At 40.0% G+C, this 26896-nt stretch overlaps 1 protein-coding gene across 1 annotated transcript; it reads left to right on the top strand.

Moving 5' to 3' along the window:
* Positions 1-1222: 1222 nt before the first annotated feature.
* On the top strand, positions 1223-26053 carry LOC122137037 (golgin subfamily B member 1-like). The gene is given in 22 exon segments (XM_042722217.1): positions 1223-1342; positions 2296-2383; positions 6846-7016; positions 7121-7243; positions 7426-7581; positions 7766-7885; positions 9204-9317; positions 9636-11893; positions 12137-13362; positions 13515-13597; positions 14248-14317; positions 14677-19762; positions 19866-20289; positions 20401-20634; positions 20740-21567; positions 21939-22123; positions 23542-23573; positions 23576-23694; positions 23962-24047; positions 24304-24375; positions 24658-24748; positions 24918-26053. Coding segments are annotated over 21 exon segments (11697 nt in total). The 5' UTR covers positions 1223-1342; positions 2296-2302; the 3' UTR covers positions 25056-26053.
* Positions 26054-26896: the final 843 nt, after the last annotated feature.

Here is a 26896-nt window from a genome sequence, read left to right as displayed (position 1 = left end):
TAAAGTAGCAGTGCTCACTTCTGAGAAACCCAGAAATGTGAAAGAGGTCCAGTAGATCATATGTTGGAGCGGAGTTAGTTCACTTTACCACACACAAATTATGACGATTAGTATTTCCCCTGCAACTAATGATACAAATTCCCTCTCGTTTCAGGCAGGGGCGTTGCACAAGATCCCGGGCCCTATTCCCCTGCAACGGGCCCCCCCACCCCCCCCCACCCCTCCCCTGAAAATATCCAAGTAAAATAAAATATATTCCAGACTTTTCAAGGGCCCTCTCTTCCTTTGGGGCCCTGGTAATCAGTACTGGTTTTACCCCCAGTCCGACGCCCCTGGTTTCAGGATTTCTTTTACCCAGCATACTGTACATTTGCTCCAACCACATACATTAAATAAAATAAATCAGCACAACAAATATGTGCTAATGGTAGTGATTTTGCTCTTCTCCTTGACGGCTAAACTACATTCAGTGGATATGGAATGATTTAAAAAAAAAAAGTTAGGGTAAAAACAACACTATTTAGGATTAACTGCAAGGCAAAACCAACTGCTATGAACTTAACCAACTTAACTTAATTGTATCCTTCCGTTAAAATACTGGTCTAGACCTGAAAAACAGGTGTTGTGTTCAGTCTTCAGTCTCTCAGGTGTGGTTATGACAGTGGTGGACTCTTCCTCAACCTCTAGAGTGCTTTCAAGAGCCTTTGAAATGAACAAAAACTCAAGACGACAACATACAACTCGAGTAGTACAGAAACACTACAAAATCAGTAGTCTTCATCAGTCTGACTCAGTTTCGCTGCTGGATAGCGTCTCTATGGATGCCCCGCTGCGTCTTCTGGTCCACCAGTGTAGGCTCCTATGGACCGAATCAAATGCCGCTACCGTGTATCTGGCAAACATTGATGTCCACTTGATCACTTCGGCAAAACAGTTCACCGAGCGAGATACAAAGCTCACAAACACTGTGATGTAGTGTGCCAGAAGAACAAGACTGCGCCCTAACTGTTTTCCATAATTAATAATCATGTTAAGCTTTAAATCATGCCGTCCCATTCTGTTTTGAACCATGATGTAACTCCAAACCTAACTGGGTATTATTATCTCTTGCAAACGAGCATGCCTACTTTATTTTGCGTCTACGTTTTATTTTTGTGGACGGTCCCTTGGCGTGCAGTCGCGCGGCTCACAGGGTCTCTAGTAGTTTTCACACGCTCCCTTGCGCGGTCCAATCACAGCGCTGCGTTTCTGTTTCCGGGATGTTTGGTGATGTGGCTGTAAAATCCTGGAGACGAAATTGATCAAATAAACCACGCAGCTCTTCCCTGCGTCGATCACTCAGGTCAGTTTCATGCTTTAATAACATTAACACGATGCCTCTAAGTGTATCCAGCCGCTGACGTGCACAAACACAAGTACATTTATAAATATCGACAGAGTTGTTTACGAGTCATCAGCACGAGCCCAGTCTCAGCTTGCGCTCATTACTGCCGCTCACTGGGCTTTAATAATGCCAGTGTATAACAAATATAACAAATAAAACTCATACCTTTATATGCCTCGACCATTTGTTCTCATACCAATCGATTTTTAAACGCAAGGAAGAAGAGTCGCTCAATAATCTTTGCTGTTGTGTAGACAAAATGAAAGCGACGCAGCCGCAGTCATCAGTTTCTATGTTTCGGCGTTGTTCGGTTCTGGTCGTTTTTCTCCGCTTTATGGCTCCGTCAAAGGCGGTTATTTATTATCAGGAAATAAAGAGAGGTATTGTAAGCGTTTTAGAGGCGTGCAGAACTTCTGTAGTTATTGTTAGTACAGGGGACACACATTGCGTAACAGAGTTGAGCTCATCAGGTGTTCTAGTTATGCATTATGTATTTTGAGTTATGCATGTGATGTACTTACAGTCGTTGTCCCGTCATAATCTGTGAGAATCACAACAAGTATACAGACTAAACAAACTGTAAGATCTTTTACTTTATGCAAAACATGCATTCGATTTATTAATGCGGTGTGATGCAGAACAGAACTGTTATATTTATATTAACTTGATTTGAATATTATAAGTTGGTTGCCTGATATGGGATCTCGAGAGCCAAATTAAATCTGTTGCAATGTATTGGTTACATTTTAAACTATTGTTGTTGTTGTGCCAGATGGGAAGTCTATATCTGCTGTTATTGCAGTCTTTATCTGACTTTATATGATCATGTGTCAGTAATGCACACAATACAGAGCTTGATACAAAATACTCAAACTGTGCACTAACGTTTTATTGCATATCTTTCCATGCAGGTCAGCCATGTTTAGCCGGCTGACCCACGGGGTGTCCTCTGTCCTCCAGGAGCTCTCGGGTGAGGAGCGCTCCGATGGAGACTTCCAGGTGAGCAGCCAAACTCTGAACAATCCTTGGAGTTGTATTTTGGTTCAATAATTATAGTTACTTATTACGAGAGTTCTGATAATAGCCCATATTTAAGTACTTATTTACAGGTTTTTGAGTTAGTTTACAAGCCGTTTACTATCTTTAAATGGGTCACTTAAGGCCTGTTCACTCCAAAGACAATAACTATAACAATAAATATAAAACAACTAGGCCTATAACAATAACAACACAGACAATGATTTCATTGGAATCACTTTCAGAATGATTTTTTTTCCAGCTGATGAAAGATAAAAAAAAATCAAAATCCTATAAAGAGCTTGAGCATTTAAAATGGCAGACGACAAAATGCAACGAATGCTTACAATAAACAAGCTGTAATTATGCATTAGTGTGGATGCTAATTTTGTTATCATTCTTAGTGTGAATGGGTCTTGAGAACAAGACAAGCATAAGTAGACAAACAAGAACAGTGCTAATTTAACACCAGTTGATTTTAAAGTTTTAATGAAATGGAAGTAGCTTCTATATTGTGACACATCTGAGTGTAACGGGTTAACAAAAAATAAGAAAGTAGGGTGCAAACTTGGTTTTGTTCATCGGTTGTTGATTAGATTTTGAGATGTGGGCGTTGCACTCAAAAATAATGAGAGCTTGCAATCGATTTGCAATTCGCCAAAACATAATATAGTTATGAATTGGCATGAGATTGTGTTGAATGAAACACATACATAAGATCTAAACACGCATTTGAAAAATAGGGTGAATTTAATATTCAAGGCGATATAATATTAACATGCGGTTGGGAGGGAGTGGTTAACCATCTACAGAGCCCTCTATAATGTTTGAATGTTGTCTTTGGAGCAGGATGGTCGGCCTCAGCCTGATGCTGAAGCATCCCTGAATGCAGGGCTTGGATGACCTCGGAAGATGTCCTGAGGAGAGGCTGGCCCAGACGCCCCGAACAGCTGGTGGCACTTCAGCTGAAGGAGCTGATTCGAGAGAAGGACAGCCAGCTCGCCAGAACTGAAAAACAGCTCAAGGTGTGGACTTGCATAACGAGAAAAGAATATACAAGTAGACCATGAATGTCAGCAGGTCTGAAGCTTAGTTTTTAGCATTCGTGACTGTGTTTGTTCTCGTACAGGAAGAGAAAGAACAGGCAGAAGTCAAGTTTACAAAGCTTAAACTGCAGGCCAAAGCCAAGACGGCTGCCCTGAACAAACAGCTCAATGAGCTGAAAGGACAAGAAGCACTGAACCTGAATGGACTCACCTTTTAAGTAAACATTTAAAGTTAAAAACACTGTACTGTACAGAGAGACAAGCTGACATATTGGTGTTATTTTAAGCATGAAGTGGTCTTGGATGGCTTAATATAATTATTATTAGTGGTGTATTCTGTTGTTCATCTATATTTGGGTGGTTGCTAAATTCATTAAAATTTTCAGTACGGCAGTATGATAATGAACTGTTTTTTTTTGGAATTCGGAGAGCAAAAATAATGAGAGCTTGCAATCGATTTGCAATTTGCCAAAACATAATATAGTTATGAATTGCCATGAGATTGTGTTGAATGAAACACATACAGGTGCATCTCAATAAATTAGAATGCCGTGGAAAAGTTCATTTATTTCAGTAATTCAACTCAAATTGTGAAACTCGTGTATTAAATAAATTCAATGCACACAGACTGATGTAGTTTAAGTCTTTGGTTCTTTTAATTGTGATGATTTTGGCTCACATTTAACAAAAACCCATTCAACCAATTCACTATCTCAACAAATTAGAATATGGTAAAATGCCAGTCAACTAATCAACTCAAAACACCTGCAAAGGTTTCCTGAGCCTTCAAAATAAAAAGTGACGTGACGTGACGTACAGCCAAGTATGGTGACCCATACTCAGAATTCGTGCTCTGCATTTAACACATCCAAAGTGCACACACACAGCAGTGAACACACACACACACCGTGAACACACACCCGGAGCAGTGGGCAGCCATTTATGCTGCGGCGCCCGGTGAGCAGTTGGGGGTTCGGTGCCTTGCTCAAGGACACCTCAGTCGTGGTATTGCCGGCCTGAGACTCGAACCCACAACCTTAGGGTTAGGAGTCAAACTCTCTAACCATTAGGCCACGACTTCCCTCAGTTTGGTTCTCTAGGCTACACATTCATGGGGAAGACTGCTGATCTGACAGTTGTCCAGAAGACAATCATTGACACCCTTCACAAGGAGGGTAAGCCACAAACATTCATTGCCAAAGAAGCTGGCTGTTCACAGAGTGCTGTATCCAAGCATGTGAACAGAAAGTTGAGTGGAAGGAAAAAGTGTGGAAGAAAAAGATGCACAACTAACCGAGAGAACTGCAGCCTTATGAGGATTGTCAGGCAAAATCGATTCAAGAATTGAATCTGTCAAAGAAACCTGGGCTTCCATACCACCTCAGCAGTGCCACAAACTGATCACCTCCATGCCACGCCGAATTGAGACCGTAATTAAAGCAAATGGAGCCCCTACCAAGTATTGAGTACATGCAGAGCTGGGTAGTAACGGATAACATGTAATCTGGATTACGTAATCAGATTCCAAATCTCAAGTACTTGTAATTAGAGTAAACTACTTTTTAAAATACTCGTAATCAGACTACAGTTACTTTTTTATGGATTACATGATTACATATTATTTACACAATGCTAATAAGTTGTTCACAATTAATTGATTCTCCTAAATTTCCTTTTTTAACGTTTATATTTTTTCCTAATAAACCTGCCGCTTATATTCGTTCGAGATTCTTCAAGTTTTTCCGGCGGAGAGGGGGAGGGGTGTCAGAATCGCGCTCAGAAGAAATCAGCAACAAGATAATGGAAGATAGAGGGGAAAGTAGCCTTTAATCACTGGATGTACAGACATCATTTCATTTTTAAAGAAAGTCACGGGAAAATGTCACTGTTGAGTTTAAGATCTGCCTACCGCGGATTCATTTGCTGTCCACGGAAATCTTTGACCTAGCAAAGTTATTGCTGGGAATTTTATGTTCTTTAATATATTTTTTGTAATGTTGATTTTTCTTCATTGTTACTACCTTATGCACTTCAAGGCCACGTCCACACGGAGACGCATTTCCCTGTATATGCATACATTTTGTATAGTATAGGTGTTTCGTCCACACGGATCTGGCGTTTTGGGAGAGTGAAACCGATATTTTTTAAACCGGGTCCCAGAGTGGATAAATTTGAAAATGCCGCCTTTGCGTTTTCATGTGGACAGCAAATCCGTATATTTTCTGAAACGATGACGTCATCAGCCCACGTCTCGCCCCTAGTCAAACACCGCTACGTCACGTAAGAGCAACAAAAACATGAACAAACACTGAACAATTGTTTTTTTATTAATTAACATTAACACAAATTAATAAATGTATTGTTCCATGTTCGTTTGTATACCGAGCGCAAGGTTTATGTGCATAGTCCTTGTCTTCTCCGTTCTTAGTGTGTCTCTGTGGCAGAATTACAGCGCCACATGTTGGTCTGGCATGTGTACTACATCGTTTTGTGTCTTTTCCTCTTTAGTACTATTCACTTAAAATGTTTTGAGATGGATAGAAATGTCATTGCTGTGTGAATTTAGTCTTTTTCAGAATTCATGTTTGCAATTTAGCTATTGTTTGATGTTTTTCATTGATACTGTCATATACACTTCTAGTGTTTTTTTTATTTATTTTTTTTATATTTGACCTAGCAGGGATATTGCTGTTAATTTCATGTTTTTTAATATTGTTTTTTGTAATGTAGCTGTTTTCTAAATTTACTTAATTCTAAGTAAATATGCTTTAAAATCATAAGATGTGATTTTGTTTTATTCAGTGTTACTAGCAAACACTTACAGCAAGGTACATTAGTGTTAGTATTTTTTTAAGTATTAACTTTCCATACATTGCACTTGAAAAAGAAGCTATTGTGGCTCTTGTTGGTGAATTAAATATATATTTTTTGGAATATATATATATATCTGTCAAAATAGCACAAGATTAGGCTAATTCATTATATGTGATATCAAATAAGGGTTAGCACAAATGTAATCTAAATGTAATTCAAAAGTAATCAGATTACGTTACCAAAAATGTGTAATCTAAGAGATTATATTACTGACTACAAATTTTGTCATGTAATCTGTAATCAGTAACTGATTACAATTCATAAGTAATCTACCCAGCTCTGCGTACATGTACAGTAAATGAACATACTTTCCAGAAGGCCAACAACTCACTAAAAATGTTTTTTTTTTTTTTTTTTTTTTTTTTTTAATTGGTCTTATGAAGTATTCTAATTTGTTGAGATAGAAAAAAAAAAAATAGGGTGAATTTAATATTCAGTTCGATATAATATTACATGCGGTTGGGAGGGAGTGGTTAACCATCTACAGAGCCCTCTATAATGTTTGAATGTTGTCTTTGGAGCAGGATGGTCCGGTACCTCGGCCTCAGCCTGATGCTGAAGCATCCCTGCAGGGCTTGGAGACCTCGGAAGATGTCCTGGAGAGGCTGGCCCAGACCGAACAGCTGGTGGTTCAGCTGAAGGAGCTGATTCGAGAGAAGGACAGCCAGCTCGCCAGAACTGAAAAACAGCTCAAGGTGTGGACTTGCATAACGAGAAAAGAATATACAAGTAGACCATGAATGTCAGCAGGTCTGAAGCTTGATTTTTGCATTTCATGACTGTGTTTGTTCTCGTACAGGAAGAGAAAGAACAGGCAGAAGTCAAGTTTACAAAGCTTAAACTGCAGGCCAAAGCCAAGACGGCTGCCCTGAACAAACAGCTCAATGAGCTGAAAGGACAAGAAGCACTGAACAGCAGTCAGGTAAAGAGACAAGCTCACATAATGGTGTTATTTTAAGCATGAAGTGGTCTTGGATAGCTCAATATAATTATTATTAGTGGTGTATTCTCTTGTTCGTCTATATATGGGCGATTGCCAAATTCATTAAAATTTTCAGTACAGCAGTATGATTTTGAACTGTTTTTTTTTTTTTTTTTTTTTAGAATTCAGAGAGCTCCTTCCAAATGGCTCCAGAAGTGGAGGAGGAACTCCAGCAGCTGAAAGAAAAGCTCAGCCAGGCAGAGTCCGCTAACAAGACCCTCCAACATCAGCTCTGGGAGGCTGAACAGCGTGTGAGAGAGGAAGGTCATGCAGAGCAGGTGAGTTCACAGGTCAAATTATTCAAGCACATGAATAATTTTGAGCTTATGTTGTTCAAATCTTTAAATGTGTCATATGATGGTCAGGTCTTTTGTAGGTACTGTTTTATTTCTGTAATAAACTAATCTTAGGCTTCACTCTCAAAGACCATATCCACTGTTTTATTTTTCAAATGTCATCCAGGTGCGAATTCTGCAGGCTGTGGTGAGGGAAAAAGATGTGCGATTTGAAGAACAAATCTTCAAACATGAGCAGGAACTCCTTAATCTCACGCAGGTCTCAAATGACCTTGACTTACAGCAGGTGTGTTTGCGTTTCTCATGTCTGAATTTTTATGTTCCACAAAGGAGGCCAATTTGATATTTATATATTTCATATATAATTAGATTATATATTTCAATAAAGTCCTACTTTAATTATTATTGACAGTAAGTAAGGTAGTTGTTGTTTTAGTTATGTTTAGGTATTGGGTAGGGTCTAGAATATGGTTGTTCAGAATAAGGCATTACTATATGCTTTATGAGTACTAAAAATACTAGTAAAATACATTGTAATAAACAACTAGTTATGGTGAATAGATAGTGTTTCCTAATCTAAAATGACAAAATATAATTGAGCTCTGTCCCACATTTTGCATTAGTCTTGTACTGCATGATTTCCCCCAATTGAAAAAATAAAACATTTCTTAGATTTGTGACCCCCCACAAAATTCAAAACCTTGTTACCCAATATATTTCTAATTTATTAATGTATTTAATTTTATTATGAATTTATTGCTTAATATTACAAATTAGTTTAATTTTTCTTTTTTTATTATTATTACGTAGGCTTTATTTTCTTCTAAAAGGCTGCTATGTGTAGGTTCAGTAATTTCACTTCAATGGCAATGAATAGGTTCTTTTCATTGCCACTGAACATAATGCCATTAAAGATAAATAACTGAACATAAACATAGGAGAAAAATTTTCATTTTTAGTAGTTCATACTGCACTTAAAGACTTTTGCAATCTGAAATATTTGTATGCACACACACACACACACATGCCATTAAAAGAAAATTCTATCGACAGCACAACCCTTATGGTTTATAAGCGTTTTGAAAAAGACTATTTGCATCTGAACTGTTCATATGCACACAAAGTTGTGTCCACACACACACACACACACACACACACACACACACACACACACACACACACACACACACACACACAATCAAAGATGTAAGATGGGGAAGAGCAGCAATGCCAGAATAACATTGTCTTGATGTTTCCATATTTGTTGGCTTTTTGTTTTGGGATACCCTGTGGTGTTGTAGCCTTATTTGTGTGTTATTATAAAGCATGAAATCATAGCTCGTCATGTTACCATGGCAATTTTGATCTAAGCTGTCTTGCATGGTGCATGCATTTCCACATTCTGTGAGAAGCACCCAACTCATCTTATATTTTTGTTCATGTTGTTGGAAAGGAATTAAGAAAGAAAGGGCGGATTAACACTGTGTCTACAACGGGCATGACAAAAAAAAAAAAAACACATAAATCAAACCCTGCAGCTTTTTTAGGAGGTCTTTCAATACATGTGGTTCTATTTTACTTTAATCCTACTTATTGTTTTGCAGGCTCTTCGTGCATCCCAGCAGCGCATAGAGGAGCTGGAGGAGTCCTTGCGCTCTCGTTCAGAAGTCCTAGAAATGTTGCAGCAGGAGCTCAACAGTGCAGACCAGCAAAAACAGGTCAGCACAACATGTATAGTTTACACTGTGTCCTGGTAATTTTTTGAAAGCAAAATATGTTAGAAATCATCACAGTCAGTCAAGAGATTTTTTTCCTTAACACCGTACAGCTTTGTGGTGATTTTGAGCTGGTGAGATTTCACTGAGAATAGAGATGCCCAGCAGTGTGATTAAAAATGGAATCCAAGTAACCAACAGAATTTCTTGTTGCATGTTGTGGTTACAGCTGGTTGGACTGAAATCTTTTTTTTTTTTTTAGGATTATAGACCCTTTAGCAAGATAAGTGTATAAACATGATGAATGTTTCATTTGTGCAGATTCTGACTGCTCAGTTCAGGCAGATGGAATTGGAGTTGGCAGAAGCCCGGCGACTGAGAGAAGAGGAGAGGCAGCAGTGGGCAATGCAAGCTGAGAAAGATCTCCAGGCTCTTAGAGCCACACTAGAAGCTTCAGGGAGTGAGAGAGAACAGACCGTCAATTCTCTCAACACTGAATTACTGAAAAAGACCACAGAGATGGATGAAATGAGAGCAAAACTTGAATCTGCTGAAAGAGAGAAAGAAGAAATGCTGGAGAAATTGAAAGATAAAGAAAATGCCTTTGAGGCTGAGCTGACCAAAATGAAAGTATGTCTAGAAGCCAGATTGGAGACATCAGAGAGTGAGAGAGAGCAGACCATCAGTACACTCAACATCAATGTCACACAACTTAATGCTGAATTGCTGAAAAAGACCACAGAGTTGGATGAAATGAGAGCAAAGCTTGAATCTAGGGAAAGAGAGAAGGAAGAAATGCTGGAGTCAATGAAAGAGAGAGAGACTAGCTTTGAGGCAGAGCTGACCAACTTGAAAGTATCTCTAGAAACTAGATTAAAAACTTCAGAAAATGAAAGAGACCAGAACATCAGTTCTCTCAACGCTGAGTTACTGAAAAAGACAGCAGAAGTGGATGAAATCAGAGAAAAACTTGAATCTGGGCAAAGAGAGAAGGAAGAAATGCTGGTTAAAATAAAAGAGAGAGAATGTGCCTTTGAGGCAGACCTGACGAAAATGAAAGGATCTCTAGAAACGAGATTGGAAACGTTAGAAAATGAAAGCAACCAGAACATCAGTGCTCTCAATTCTGAGTTACTGAAAAAGACCACAGAGATGGATGAAATGAGAGCAAAACTTGAATCTGCTGAAAGAGAGAAAGAAGAAATGCTGGAGAAATTGAAAGATAAAGAAAATGCCTTTGAGGCTGAGCTGACCAACTTGAAAGGATCTCTAGAAGCCAGATTGGAGACATCAGAGAGTGAGAGAGAGCAGACCATCAGTACACTCAACATCAGTGTCACACAACTTAATGCTGAATTGCTGAAAAAGACCACGGAGTTGGATGAGATGAGAGCAAAGCTTGAATCTGGGGAAAGAGAGAAGGAAGAAATGCTGGAGAAAATGAAAGAGAGAGAGACTAACTTTGAGACAGAGCTGACCAACTTGAAAGTATCTCTAGAAACTAGATTGGAAATGTTAGAAAATGAAAGCAACCAGAACATCAGTGCTCTCAATTCTGATTTACTCAAAAAGACCACAGAGATGGATGAAATGAGAGAAAAACTTGAATCTGCTGAAAGAGAGAAAGAAGAAACGCTGGAGAAATTGAAAGATAAAGAAAATGCCTTTGAGGCTGAGCTGGCCAAAATGAAAGTATGTCTAGAAGCCAGACTGGAGACATCAGAGAGTGAGAGAGAGCAGACCATCAGTACACTCAACATCAATGTCACACAACTTAATGCTGAATTGCTGAAAAAGACCACGGAGTTGGATGAGATGAGAACAAAGCTTGAATCTAGTGAAAGAGAGAAAGACGAAATGCTGGAGAAAATGAAAGAGAGAGAGACTAACTTCGAGACAGAGCTGACCAACTTGAAAGTATCTCTAGAAACTAGATTGGAAACGTTAGAAAATGAAAGAGACCAGAACATCAGTGCTCACAACGCTGAGTTACTGAAAAAGACAGCAGAAGTGGATGAAATCAGAGAAAAACTTGAATCTGGGCAAAGAGAGAAGGAAGAAATGCTGGTTAAAATAAAAGAGAGAGAATGTGCCTTTGAGGCAGAGCTGACGAAAATGAAAGGATCTCTAGAAACGAGATTGGAAACGTTAGAAAATGAAAGCAACCAGAACATCAGTGCTCTCAATGCTGAGTTACTCAAAAAGACCACAGAGATGGATGAAATGAGAGAAAAACTTGAATCTGCTGAAAGAGAGAAAGAAGAAACGCTGGAGAAATTGAAAGAGAGAGAGACTAGCTTTGAGGCAGAGCTGACCAACTTGAAAGTATCTCTAGAAGCCAGATTGGAAACCACAGAAAGCGAAAAAGAGCAGACCATAAGTGCTCTCAATTCTGAGTTACTGAAAAAGGCCACAGAGATGGATGAAATGAGAGCAAAACTTGAATCTGCTGAAAGATTGAAAGAAGAAATGCTGGAGAAATTGAAAGATAAAGAAAATGCCTTTGAGGCAGAGCTGACCAACTTGAAAGTATCTCTAGAAGCCAGATTGGAAACCACAGAAAGCGAAAAAGAGCAGACCATCAGTACACTCAATGTGCTTGGAAAACTCAACATCAATGTCACACAACTTAATGCTGAATTGCTGAAAAAGACTACAGAGTTGGATGAGATGAGAGCAAAGCTTGAATCTGGGGAAAGAGCGAAGGAAGAAATGCTGGAGAAAATGAAAGAGAGAGAGACTAGCTTTGAGGCAGAGCTGGCCAAATTGAAAGTATCTCTAGAAGCTAGATTGGAAACCACAGAAAGCGAAAAAGAGCAGACCATCAGTACACTCAACATCAGTGTCACACAACTTAATGCTGAATTGCTGAAAAAGACTACAGAGTTGGATGAGATGAGAGCAAAGCTTGAATCTAGGGAAAGAGAGAAGGAAGAAATGCTGGAGTCAATGAAAGAGAGAGAGACTAACTTTGAGGCAGAGCTGACCAACTTGAAAATATCTCTAGAAACCAGATTGGAAACATTAGAAAATGAAAGAGACCAGAACATCAGTGCTCTCAATGCTGAGTTACTGAAAAAGACAGCAGTGGTGGATGAAATCAGAGAAAAACTTGAATCTGAAGAAAGAGAGAAGAACGAAATGCTGGAGAAATTTAAAGAGAGAGAGACTAGCTTTGAGGCAGAGCTGACCAACTTGAAAGTATCTCTAGAAACTAGATTAGAAACTTCAGAAAATGAAAGAGACCAGAACATCAGTGCTCTCAATTCTGAGTTACTGAGAAAGACAGCAGAGTTGGATGAAATTAGAGCGAAACTTGAATCTGGGCAAAGAGAGAAGGAAGAAATGCTGGAGACAATGAAAAAGAGAGAGAGTACCTTTGAGACAGAGCTGACCAACTTGAAAATATCTCTGGAAGCCAGATTGGAAACCACAGAAAGCGAAAAAGAGCAGACCATCAGTACTCTCAATGCTGAGTTACTGAAAAAGACCTCAGAGTTGGTTGAATTGAGAGAAAAACTTTCAGCTGAGGAGAGAGAAAGTCTGGAGACATTACAAGAGAGACAAATAACATTTGAGACCAAGCTGACAAATTTGCAAGCCTGTCTGGAAGTCGCTGAGAACCAGAAAGAGCAAATGACAAAGAAGCTAGAGGTGGAGGTGGCAAGCCGCATGGAAGAGCGTCATCATCTTCAGGAAAAGCTCAATGAAGTGGAGAGAGCAAGGGAAGAAGAATCTAAGAGTGAAAGAGATCGCTTAGCACAGATGCAAAACGAGCTTGAGTCCTTAAGAGAGACACTGGATGCCAATAAAGAGGAACAGAAAGCAGGACTGCAAGCCAAGGATGCACTGGAGAAACTTTGGAGAGGGATTCAGAATTTGACAACTCCTGGGGAGGCAGCGATGGAAATATCCATTCCTACTGACCCTGCACAGTTCTTAGAGGTGTTACCTTGTCTAGAAGCTCGGCTGAGCAACCTTACAGACGAACATCAAGAGAGTCAAGCATGCATGTCCCAGATCACACTTACTCTGCAATCTCTGCAAGGTAAACAGCCCAGGAGAACAAAGTTCAAAGCAAAGTTGTGGTTTCAGTAAACTGTCCTTGGAAGCATTTTATGAAACAATGCCAAAATGTAGGGCAAATTGTTTGTACTGTGATCAAAAAGTAATTATGTTTTAACACACCTGATGCTCTAGGTCAACTGGATAAGAGCACAGCTGAGAGAGAGGAAGCAGTTGCTAGGATACAGGAACTGGAGCACCAACGTCTCACTGTTCAGGTAGGTGGATTGCAAAAATATGTTAGAGTTTTAAACATTGCTTTGCAAAATACAACAGATTTCAGTACAGTGGAACTTTTGAGTGTTTTTTTTTTTTTTTTGAATGCAAGTATAAGAGCTAATGAAATATTACTTTCACTCATACTTAGGTGTTAGGTATTAAATAAAAGGTACTTGGGGTTCTTGGTATTAAATCTGTCCTGCATTTTACATGCTATGGACATGAATGATACTTAAAGTTGTATGGATTGTTGTACAGAGCTCTGCTGTTACTTTTCATAATCAGATAATATTTGCACCTAATGACAATGACAATGGAGTTGGTGCACAGAATAAGATGTAAACTCATTTAGTATATAGCATAAGCTGTGTCTGGTGCGACAGACGCAAGGTGACATAAATGCCTAGACAGTTTGTCTCAAAACTTATCAGGTCAGCGATATAATCCTCTTCACTTTCATAATTAGTTTTTTTCTATTACTGGCCCCCACATATAAGGGCACAATTATTAAGTATTAATAAAGGTATGGTTTGTAATAGCATTGAAATACTTGCAGTTATGGTGGCGATTCAATAGACCAGTGCACTCTCAATAAGCATGCATTAGTGTAAGCACACTGTTTGTTGTAACTGAGGCCTGTCTTTCCTAGGTGACTGGTGAGTCATTACGTGATCATGGGACTGACCTGTCTGTGAGAGATTTGGACAGGACACACCAGGGTAAGTCTAATGTTTGCCCTTGTGTAGCTGAATGTACTATGAACTGCAGTGGTTCTTTCAGTGACAGCAGTCCCATGTTCTCCCATAATTGCCTTGCTCTCTAGTGGAGAACATGCCCTTTACCGTTGTGGTTTGTAATGTTAGGACAACCAGAAAGACCTGTTCCCCCAGTAAAAACACAAAACAAAAACAGGAAGTTAAGAATTTATTCTTGAAACAAGGTTGTTGGTTGTTTTTGTTTTTTTTACACATTTTTTTTTTTTTTTTTTTTTTACAATGCATGTAAAATTTTTAGTTATTTGATGATTTTCACATGGTTATCTCATGATTTTTTTTCTTCTCACAAATGCTACCCTCAGGTAACAGTGGAGATGGACATAGTTCAGAAAACAAATTTCAGACAGATCGGATACAGTTTCTGGAGCAGCAGCTTGCAGACAGAGAAAGGGAACTCTTTGCTCTCAGAGAAAAACTGTCACTCACTACAGCCAAAACTATTCCAGAGGAGGAAAGTTCCAATAGCCCAAGCAGAGAGGACATCGCTGGGTTGTACGACAACTCTACAGCTCTATCTGAGGTTCTTGAGAGCACACAAGAGGAAGAGACAACACTTGTGGCAGTTGACACATCTGCTATGTCTGTCTCTGCTGGCAATGAGAGTAGCCCTGACCTTATAGCACCCCAACCTGAGTCTCCTGGAGAATCAAAGGGTACCTCCTCGGATGAGATGGTAACAAGCAGTGACTCAGAGGTGGCTCATAGTAGCTGGACTCTTCTGGAGGCAGTCAACCAAGATGGGACTCAAGAGTGGGCGCCCCAAATTCAGGACTTTGCCTCATTGCGCTTATCCACACAATCTTGGGAAGAGACCTGCGAAGAGCATGTTGCATCAACTAGCTGCTTAGTTGATATTGAATCACCATCTTTAGTTATCCGTGAAACTGTACATGTACGTCTAGGCCAACAGGAGGGAAGTCTGCTAAATACAGATTCAAGCACTGGTCAGGCTTTCGCACAGATCTTAGCAGAAGAGATTCAGAAAAGGTATAGTGAACTTCTGGGAGAGCTTCAGCAGTTGAAAGACACAGCTTTACAATCACAGGAGAGAGTTTTCCAGCTGGAGGAAGCATTGAAGTCACTCACAGATTCCAAAAATGAGGTTCAGTGCAAGGCAGATATATACGAGAAAGAGCTGATTGAAGTCAAGGCATTGTTTGAGCAAGAAAAAATAGATAGGCAAAATGTTGCGGAGCAGTTTGAGAACTTGCAGGAAGAGGCTTTATCTAAAGATGATAAGATGAAAGCCTTACAGGCAAGCCTTGATGAAGTCCATCAAAGACTTGTTGAACAACAAGGACAAGCTAGAATGCTTGCTGTTCAACTAGAGGACAGAGAGCTCACTTCCTCCGAACTGGAACAGAAGCTTGTAGACATGGAGGGCAGGTTAGTTCAGGTCTCTCAGGAGGCTGATATGGCAAAAGCTGCTCTCATTGCCAGGACTGCTGAGCTGGAAGGTCTACAAAAGTGTCTTTCACAGAAAGACCAGGAGATGATGGAACTCAATGAAAGCATGACTGCCAAACTACTCCAGGCTGGAGAGGAAAGGTTTACAGTATCCAGTGAAGTCAAAAAGCTAAAAGAGCAAATACATGAACTTGAGAGTGTCAGGGATGACCAGCAGAAAATCATAGAGGATAAAACAGCAGAATGTGAGGAGCTTGTTGCTTTACGAACGGAGAATGATGACTTGAATATTCAGATGGCTGCCTTGAAGAAAAATGGAGAACAGGTCAAGAGAAAGCTGCAGGCAGCTCTGATACAGCGGAAAGAATTGATAAAAAAAGTTGCAGACTTTGAGAAGGAGGCTGAGAGCAGGGAAGAAAAGGAAAGAGATGGTACTGAGGAAATAACTCTTCAGTTCAAAAATGAAATTAAGGAAAAAGAGAAAGAAATACAGAGACTTGATGTTTTGTTGCAAGAGACCAGAGATGACTTAAATATAAAAGAAGAGACCTTAAAAAGTCTGAAACAAAAAATCAGTAAGCAAGATCAAGCACTGACTGAGTCACGTGCAGAAATAGAACATTTGACTGAGCGGTATGTACAACTAAATGAACAACAAATGTCACAGATGGCTGAGGACAAAAATAGGCTTCTTTCACAGATAGCGTCCATGGAATCTGACATTGAAATATTGCATAAAAAGCTTCAGGAAGCTACTGATGCTCATGAGGACGCTGTTGTGAAAGCTCAAGAGAAAGCTCGCCATCATCTTGAGCAGATGAAACAACAGAAAGAGGAGTACAGTGACCTTTTTGAACGCCTCCAAACTGAAGAGAGAGAAAAAACTGGGTTGTTGAATCGTATTGTGGAGCTTGAGGGACTGCTAGAATCAAAGAATGATACAGATAAAGTTGTGAGTGTGAATGTGGAGGGGAATGTTGGAATGTCTGCTACACAAAATCTAGAGAAACCAGAGACAAATGATTGGGTTCAGGAGGATTGGGTGGATTTTACTCCAGCTGAGACTACGACACAACAACATAAACCTGGTGAGCAATCTCAACAGCCCGTGGCAAAAGATCATGAGGACATTATAAATGCTCTCCAGGAGGAATTCAGAGTTGAGCAGGCTGCTCGTGCAGAATTGGAGGTGCGCCTACAAGAGAGCCAATCCTCTCAATCACTCACTGATAGCAAATTCAAAGAGCTTTGCAAAGAACTTGAAGCCTTGAGAGAAAAGGAGAGGCAGATTGATGCTCTCACTGAGGAAATGGAGGCTCTTAGGGAGAAATGTCAGAGAGCCGAAGCTAATGCAGTGAAGCTGAGAGCGGAGGTGGATGAGGCTTGGGAAGCAGCTAAAAGAAGCATCTCAGATGCTGAGTCCCCAATCAAAGCACTTCAGTCAGAAGTGGAAGAATTTAAACAATTTCTTAAAAACAAGAATGATGAGATTGTTGATTTAAGCCAACAGCTTAGCGAACAAAGTTCCCTTTTACTTAAGATGCAGGAAACAGTACTGGAGAAAGATCAGCAGATTGCTTCCCTACAAGAAGGGCTTAAAGCGGAGCAAGATAAGGTTCAAAAACTGGAAGCAGAAATGCCACAACGTGAGGAAGAAGAGAAGGATAATAGTGCCAAACTCCAACAACTTCAACGCAAACTGCAGGCTGCTCTTGTATCACGTAAGGAGGCCCTCAAAGAGAAACAGGTGCTAAAGGAGGAACAGACTGCTGCTGAGAAGATCAAATTAGAGCTACAACAAAAACTGGAGTTAATAGAGGTGGAGCTGAACAAGTCAAGAGAAGAGAGGGAGAAGTTAATTGAAGAGGTGGATCGAACTTTGTTGGAAAATCAGAGTCTGCATGCCTCATGTGAGAGCCTTAAACTTGCCATGGAGGGTGTTTTGAATGAGAAGGATGCATGTAAACGTCAGGCTGAGAGTGCCAAAGAGGAATCCGAACAAGTGTGCAGACAGCTGGAAGAAAAGGTGCAAAGCATGAAAGAAGAGTATGAATCCCTTCTCAAGTCATATGAAAATGTAAGTGATGAGGCTGAACGAGTGAGACGAGTGCTTGAAGCTGCTCGACAAGAGAGGCAGGAGTTAGCAGGCAAGGCTCGAGCTCATGAGGCAGCCAGGCAAGAGGCTGAGAGGTTAGCTGAGGAAGCTATGAAGGAGGTGGATGTTGTGAAAGAAAAAATGAGAAAGTTTGCCAAGGTTAAGCATCAGAAGATAATGGATCTGGAGGAGGAGAATGAAAGGCTCAGGGACCAAGAAGAAAAGAAACTGACCAAACATACAGATACTGAGCTGAAACAAGAGCTTAAGAGAGTCAAACAAGAGCTTGAGACCTTGAAAACAAATTATAATATTGTTATGGATGAAAAGAAATCTTTGGAGCATGAAGCTGAGGAGTTGAGACAGCGCTTGGCTGAGGACATTGACAAAAAAGGCAGTGAGAACCTGGACACATGCTCCATGGAAACCATTAAGGAGGTTAAAATTGTCACACAGCAGAGAAGTCCTGATTTAATTGAAATTCAAGAGAATCAGAGTGATAGTATTCCCCCAGACGCCAATCCAACTAAGCCATTGGAATCCATTGGTACTGCTCTTGAACAAAAAGTGCAAGCAAATGTTGAGATGACTGCTCAAACAGAGGAGAGGCTCAAGGAGCTAGAAACCTCTCTCAAAACAGCAGAGAATAAGATAAGGGAACTTGAAGCTGCTCTTGAAGATCACATGGAATCTAGAAACAAGCAAGAGTCAACGCTGAATGCAGAACTTGCTTCCCTCAAGCAGCAACTTCAGGAGTCTTCAGAAAGAGAGGGGCTCCAGAAGGAAAAGATCTTTAAGAAAGAGACCCAACTGCAAGAACTTCGTACCAGCCTAGAGACTGAAAGGGATGACCTGGAGGAGCGGTTAATGAACCAGCTGGCTCAGCTCAATGGCAGCATTGCAGGCTACCAGCAAGAGGCATCTGACAGTCGCGATCGCCTCACAGACATGCAGAGGGAATTGGAGAAGCTGGAGAGAGAGCGGGCTGAGCTGGAGGCTGAGGTGGCAAGTGAGAGGGACCGGGCAGCCAGGATGGAAGAGGACATGAGGCAGGCACAACGAGAGAGAGCAGAGGCAGAGGGTGAGGCCGGCAAACAAAGAGAGCTGGAGCAGAAGTTGAAGTCAGCACAGAGGTTTAAAGAAGGTAATCAAAACAGGACACGTCAACTTGAGGAACTGCTGAGGGAGAAGCAAATGGAAGTTCGACAACTACAGAAAGACTGCATTGAGTACCAGGAAAGAATAAGTGAACTAGGTAAAGATGTTAAGTCATTGACTTTGGGGAGAGATGAGTTGAGTGCAGAACTTGAGGCGGCACGCTTGGAGATTGCAAAGATTATGCAAGACAGAAAAAGTATTGCATCTGAACTTTCAACGTATAAAGGGAAATTGGACATGGCGCTGGAAGAAGCAAAGCAGGCGCAAGCAGAAAAAATTGCTGCTGAACAAATGGTACAACGTAGAGAGGCAGAGTTGAAGGCAGATGCGGAGCGTACCCTCGATGAAGTCAGGTATCGCCTTGGAGCCGAGCTTAAACAGATGGAATTAAGACTGGAGAAATCTTACCGGGAGCGGGAGAGGGAGGAAGAGGCAACTCTTGAGGCAAGGAGTATTGCTGAGGCCACAGACAGGCATGCCCAGGAAATGCAGGCACGTCTGGATGAAGCACTGGCTCGGTTGGCAGCCTTTTCGCGCTCCATGTCGTCCCTGCAGGATGACCGTGATCGAGTGCTGGATGAGGCCAAGCAATGGGAGAGTCGTTTTCATAGGGAGCTACAAGAAAAGGAGGCTGATGTTCGGCAGGCTGAGACCCGTGCTAAAGAACTTACTGAGCGACTCCAGAGGGAGACCACCCAAAAAGAGGAGCTGCAGAGTTTATTGGAAAGGTTTGTTTTCTTTTTTGTATTTTTTTAAAAAAAAAAGTTTTATTCATTTTTGGAAATTTTACTTAAAGTAAATCTTAAATAATCAATTTCTGTATGTTTGCAGAATGCAAAAGGTGGAAGAGAACCTACAGCTAGAGCTGTCTGAGGCAGAAAAGAAACATAATGAAAGCTTTGCAGCTCTTGAGAAAGAAAGAGGGGATCTGCAGCAGAACCTCGCTCTGGTAGAGACCAACCTGACCCAAACACGTTCCCAGCTGACTACCTTGGAGACAGAGGCAGAGGGACTACGGCACCGGACCAAAGCTTTAGAAGAAGCAGTAGACAAGCTTCAGAGTGATGCTAATGAGGCACGTGCAGTGATCAAAGAAAGGGAGACAGAGGAAAGGAGACTATGCTTGAGGCTGGAGCAACTGGAAACAGACCTGGCATCTTCAAAGAACCTTACTGACAATCTTCAGGCAGCATTGGATGAGAAGGAGAAGAGGGAGATGGAGCTCCTTGGTGAGAAAGAGCAGGCTGTGACACAGGTACTTAATGTTCTTAAAAGAAAGTTTCTGAAACAAACGCATGCATATTCATTAATCTCACTGTAGGGAATTTATTACCATAAAATGATACATACTCCTCTCTTCTTTTAGGCTGTAGAGGAGGCTAGGAAGGATGCAGATGGAAGGGCCGAGATGGCAGAGAAAGAGCTGGAGAAGAAGAGAGAGGAGTTGCGTAGTTTAGAAGAAAGGCTTCGTAAGGCTGAGGAGGACACCTTCCAGAGCAGAGCTCAACTTGAGTCCTTTACCAAGGCTATGGGCTCCCTGCAGGATGACAGAGACAGAGTGCTCAGCCAATACAAGCAGCTAGAGGAAAGACATCTTCAGGTAATGTTGCTCTAAATGGATTCTGTTTTAAAAATATAAACTAATTTGCAGTAAGTAGCCTATCTTTTTAAATTCTGACTGGTCCTTGGTCTCATGTTCACTCAGGTCATGATGGACAAGGACAGTCTGATCCAAGAGGCTGCAGGAGAAAACAACGGTTTAAAGGAGGAGATTCGAGCTTTGTTGTCACAGCGGGATGACCTGAATGCTGAGAATGCCAAACTGGCTGCCCAACTTCATGGCTACAGAAATGACCTGAACCAGGTTCTTGCTATGAAGGACTCCCAGCACAAGCAGATTCTTGCTACCCAAGTAGAGCGCATCAGTTTCCTGGAGAGAGAGAAAGAAAATCTCAAGAGCCAAATTCAGGCTCTTGTAAAAGATGTTTCACAAGGAAAAGTACCTCCATTGGAGCAGGAGATCTTGAGCCAAGCCAGTGAAGGGATTGTTAGAGCCGATAAGCAAGATGCACCAGGTGCCGAGGTAGAGAAGATGAGGGAACAGCTCCAAGCTGCTAGAAAGCGCATCACCACCTTGGAGGAGACCTTGGAATTGGAGAAGGAGACTCAGGCAGTACACAGCAAAGAGTTGAAGGAGCTGCGCTGGGAAGGTGGTGTTCTGCGCACTGAAGCTGAAACAGCCGAGGAAAGGGTTGCAGAGTTGGCGCGGGACCTGTTGATGATGGAGCAGCAGCTTCTGGAGGAGAGGGAAGCAGCCTCTCAGCTTCGAGCTCAGAATCAGTCTTTTGGTCAAGACATGGCATATCTGCAGGATGCAAGAGATCAGGCTGTCAACGAGACCAAGGAGCTGCGTCTCCGTTTAGATGAGATAAACCAGACGGGTCACCCAGCTTCTCCTCCAAGTGGCTCCAAAGGAGAAGTGTGGAGCCTAAAAAACGCCCTGTCAGCACTGCAAAATGACAGAGAAAGAATGGTATTAATTACTTGATCATTTATTGGAAACCTAAGTGGTCACATTTTAGTTTAAGGTTCAATTCTCGTTATTAACAAACCATTAACTATGACTTTAGCCTCAATAAACCCTTCATTTGCTGCTTATTAATAGTTAATAAGGTAGTTGTTAAGTTTAGGTATTGGGTAGGATTAGGGATGTAGAATATGGTCATACAGATATGTGCTTTATAAGTACTAATAAGCAGTCAATATGTTAATAATAGGCATGCTAATAAGCAAGTAGTTAATAGTAAGAATTTACTCCCCATACTAAAGTGTTACCACCTATGTCTTAGTTTTTGCATCCTGCCTTCTTTTAATAACATTTGCAACCTGTAAATTGCTCCTCAGTTGGAACAGCTGCACTTGCAGCGATCTGAATTGGATCGACTTGGATCAGGGGAACTATCCAGGCTCACTCAGGCTCTGGAGGATGAGAGAAGAAGGGCAGGGGAGCAAGAGGAAAAGATCATGGCAGAGATGAGGCATAGAGATGCACAGATGGACAGATATAAGCAAGAACTGGAAATGCTCAGGTGAGACTTAACTCATGGCTTTATTGCCCTCTGCCATTTTTGGTGATAGTCTTTTAGAGCCATGCTTCTAACTGTCGGAAGTCTGGTCCCTTTCGTAGTTTATTTCTGTCCAATTGTATTGGTGTGGTAAAATGACTGTTCTGACAGCTTCAAAGAAGTTAGCCAAAAATGTTAGTACACTTTTGCGATTAATTGCTTATGCTTTTATCATGGTATCACGGTATTGAAATTTAGTTTTAAAAAGTGTTCATAATACAGTATAACAGGTTAAATAACTTTTTTTCTAGTAACAAAAATAACTGAACATTTAAATACAATAAAGCAATACAGAAAAATATATAAAGTAAAAAGTTTTACACAGATTAAAGTGCAAAAGAACTATAAAAACCAACAGGTATCAATTTACAAAAAGACCTCATTAGTTAACCTTAGTTAATGGATTAACATTCACAATTTACATTTACATTTATGCATTTAGCAGACGCTTTTATCCGAAGCGACTTACAGTGCATTCAGACTATACATTTTTTTTTTACCAGTATGTGGTCCCTGGGAATTGAACCCACGATCTTTTATGCTGCTAACACAATGCTCTACCACTGAGCCATAGAAACACTATGAGCAATAGCTACATTTGCTCCAGAAGTTATTAATCTTTGTTAAAAAAATTCTTAGTTTATGTTAGCTCATTAAATAACACAGTTGCAACTTTCGATTTTAACAACGTGTTATTAAATACTGGAATTCCTAAGATTAATGAATGTTCAAAATAATTTTTCATTGGCAGTTTATGTTAACTAATGAATTAATTAATGTTAACTAATGAAGCCTTAATGTAAAGTGTTAATGAACAATAAAGAATCAAAACACTTTAGAATTTTTTATTGGGAGTTTTGTAGTCCAGATTAAAATGAAAAAGAACTTTGAAAATAAATAGCCTATTAAGTCTATATAAATATTTAAGTATTTGGCTCTGTGATGAACACCATGCACCATTGTGATGAATACACAAATCTGAATGGCTATTTAAAATGATTTAAATATGTTTTAGAAAGTGGCAGCTGCTTTATTTATGGGGTTACTAGGGAAAGGGCTGCATTTTCTCCAGTTTAGCGCCATCTGCTGTCAGAGACTGAAAGTGCTTTCATTAAGCACGTCTCTCATTTGTTCCCCCATGTGCTTCTCATGTGTGCTTGTTTACATCAGCGCGCGCACGCGTCTTTCATTTCATTTCAATTATATAATTATTCACGGTATTTAGAAGTGCCCACAATAACAATATTGTGTATATTCATTACCTGATATATTGCAATACTGGCACATATCTAGTACACTTAGGGACCATAGTTTCTAACTTCACCGAAAGTGAAAAACACTATTTCTTACCATTTTTTTTTACAAATGTTTTCCATGTATAGACTTGAGAGGATGGACTGGCAGGGCCAGGCCGAGCTTTGAAGCAGCAGACCCTGACAACCCTCTCAGAAAGGGACCAACAGGTTCGCCATCTTACTGCCATGCTGGAGGAAGCACGGACATCAAAATTACGGCTTGAGCACACACAAAGACAGGTAAAAAAAACTCTATTCTCATTTTCAAATATGAGACATTGAAAGCAACCTAGGAATGTTATTTTCCATTAATCTATCTGCCTTGTTTTGTGCTATTCTAGTTTTATTCTTTTCACTCTACTCCTGTTCATTAATACGCCTTGTATGTCTGTCGAGTCTGTATGTTTAACATACCACTATATGTTTAAGTATAAATCTGAGAAGTCCTTGATCTTTTTAATTGTCTTTAGTGTATGAGGAATTCAACACAACTTCTTTGTCCCTTAGGGAAGCCTTGCAGTAGACGCTGCCCCTGGTGGCCCTCTAGAGCACAACGAGGGCTATAAAGCCGAGTGCATTGAACTCCAGAGAAGGTACTGCTGCCAAGTTTAGTCTTATCATTAATTATACTGATCCACAGTTGCATGCTGTCAATCTCTTTAGCACCTGTGCCACAAACTTCATTGGTAACAGTTGTAGATAATACTCCAGCTAAAGGCTAACATGCTACTAATACTGTATTTGAAAGGAATTAAGCATGTGAATTTCCTTTTTTAATCAATGGCCATTGTATTGTATAATACCTATGCTGTACAGTAACTCTTCTAACTGTGTGTGTGTTTCTGTCAGGCTGGATGAGGAGTCAGAACAGAGACTCAGAGTAGAGGAGCAGCTCATCGCTGCACAGGATCGCCTCAAATGGTTTGACCCTAATCTCAGATTAAGATGAACTCACTGCCCCTGGATCTGGGCGTTATTGCTGCAGACTGCTTTAGTGTGAAATATAGCATGCAAGACACATAAATTGTCATATCGTTGTTTTAGATACAAAATATCAAACCATATCATCTGGAGCTTTACTCTGAAATATGTAAATTTTAGGGCCACTGCGTATGGACCAACTGCAGTTTTTATGCACATATTTCATGCCTCAGTTTTCACATTTAAAAACTGAATATTACAATTTCACTTCCTCATGTACAGCTATACACAAGGGGAGTGGCAGACAGCATCTGAAGCCATGATGTCAGAGACTGCTGTACTTATTGAGCCTCCAGAGGGCGCCGTTACACGGGTAAACACAACCCCACAATGCCTTGTTTTAACATGCATAAACATGCTATTACAAATCAAATTTCTAATTAACTGTATTATTTTATTATTAAAGCCTGAGTTTTTTAATGTAATCATATATATTGGAGATTTTTTTTTAGATGTATCTTTTTTTTTTTTTTTTACCTTAGACTCGTAGTGGTGGACCTGGGCTTCTGCGGATGCTGCGAGTTGCCTTCTGCTCTCGTCAGCGAACGCCTCTGCTGGTGTCACTCTACCTGCTGACTGTTCACGTGCTGTTGCTGCTATGCATGGGAGGATATCTGTGAGAAAGAGATTCATCATGCTTTACTGAGAGAGAGACAGTTACATGCTCATTCACTTATAATACAAAACAAATGAACACATTATTTAACACAGGGTTAAGTTTCCTTGCCTAATTACCAAAGGTTTTTTTTTTCTCAGAGCGTTCTGACAAAAAATAATTTCCACCCAGTTTTAATGGGGCTTGTCCTGACTAGTAACACTAGAGCACTACCCGCACTTCCTCAAGAACATTATTTTAGCCTTTAAGAAAGCCCAAATTAATGAAGGGATTGTAATGTAGATGAATATGACAGCGTCAGCATCTGTCTAACAGAGTCTTTCACATTGTCTGTCAAATGCATAAAGATAGACAACTAATTCTGACCAAATTCCAGCTTCCTGTAATTAGTTTTCTCTCCTGATATCTCTTTATTTCTGCAAAGTCATAGCATTCAGATGTAATGTAACGTTGAAGCTGATACAGATACTGGATGCGTCTGCATGGCTAGAAGTGTCCTAGTGTGCTGACTGTTTCCTTGCATGGCAGACTAGTTTGCCAGCTTGGTGCAATACTGTCATTTATATTTGTTAATTTTAATTGGTGTTTTTTTTTTTTTTTTTTTTCTGTAACACACTACACCTCATGTTCTTTACATTTGGACTACTATTGCTTTTATTCACCCTTAAAGATGTAAATGAAATACCTTGAATTTCTTTAGATGTTTTGATTCTGTTTCAGGTGTAAAAAGCTTCATCAAATCATTCATGTTCTGCTTATTTCCAGTATTCTGAGCCAGAACTGGACGTCCTATTCTCACTTAACTACTGATCTGTTTGGGCTATATAGGGATGGTTTAGACTGTGGTTGAAATGTTGTCTCTATTACAGTGAGATTTTAAGAACAGCCCAGTGAGTGTTTTATCTGTAAAGTCTGTATAAATGATCCTTCCTCTCCCTCCTGCTACCCTGTTGTAGGGGCTATTTTTTGGAAATAAAGTCTATTTATGGGAAGACCTACACATCTGGTGTGTGACGAGGAGTTTTTGGACATGGTGGTGCCATTGCAGCAAGATTTACAGTAAAGCCTTGAGTTTAAAAAAGTTGATAATTAGAACAGTTAAATCTTTTATGTGTTCGGAATAGAGTCCAGATTACCAAATTTGGCCTAGCTACAAAATGGTTTTATGTCAGTTATTTCTATCTTTTGCTGTAGTGTGTCAGTAGGAAATATCAGTTTACATTTCCAAATATTCATTTAGCCATTAATTGTAATCCAGTGAGATTTTTGTTTGCACAAGGAGTCTGACAACAGCCAGTGCTCCACACAGAGATCTGATCTGATCATCATCAATCTGTCTGGATTGAGATGAAGAAACAGAACAGACGTCTCCAAGATGCTTCGAGAAACCTACCTAAGGCATTGCTTATATATAGTGTGACCATACAGCTTTACCATTTTCAGTTAAATAAGTGTTCAATAATATTTATTTAGTATTTTGAGGAGATCTCTTGGTACTAAATACTATTTGTGCAATAATTATGGTCCATTAATGACTTAGAATATTTTATTTTTAATATTTCTATTACTTACATTACACTAAGTGTAGTATTTAAGGTATAAAACAAAAACAAAACATCTGTAATGCCATGGTTTACCCACTAGGTACCTTTTATGGCTCTTTACTAAATATATTAAGAATATTGCAGGTCATACCTGTTTTTTTTTTTCTTCTTCATTTAAATAAATATTTTTACATGATTAAACACTAGATTTTTAAATTAGAAATTTAAAAAGTTAACTTAGGCCTACAAACATTTTAAATTCTACTCGGATAATTACACACAATGAATGCAAGCAAATACT

The sequence above is a fragment of the Cyprinus carpio genome, chromosome B4, assembly GCF_018340385.1.
Source record: "Cyprinus carpio isolate SPL01 chromosome B4, ASM1834038v1, whole genome shotgun sequence".
Taxonomy (NCBI): Eukaryota; Metazoa; Chordata; class Actinopteri; order Cypriniformes; family Cyprinidae; genus Cyprinus; species Cyprinus carpio.
This window is presented reverse-complemented; position numbering and strand designations above follow the sequence as displayed.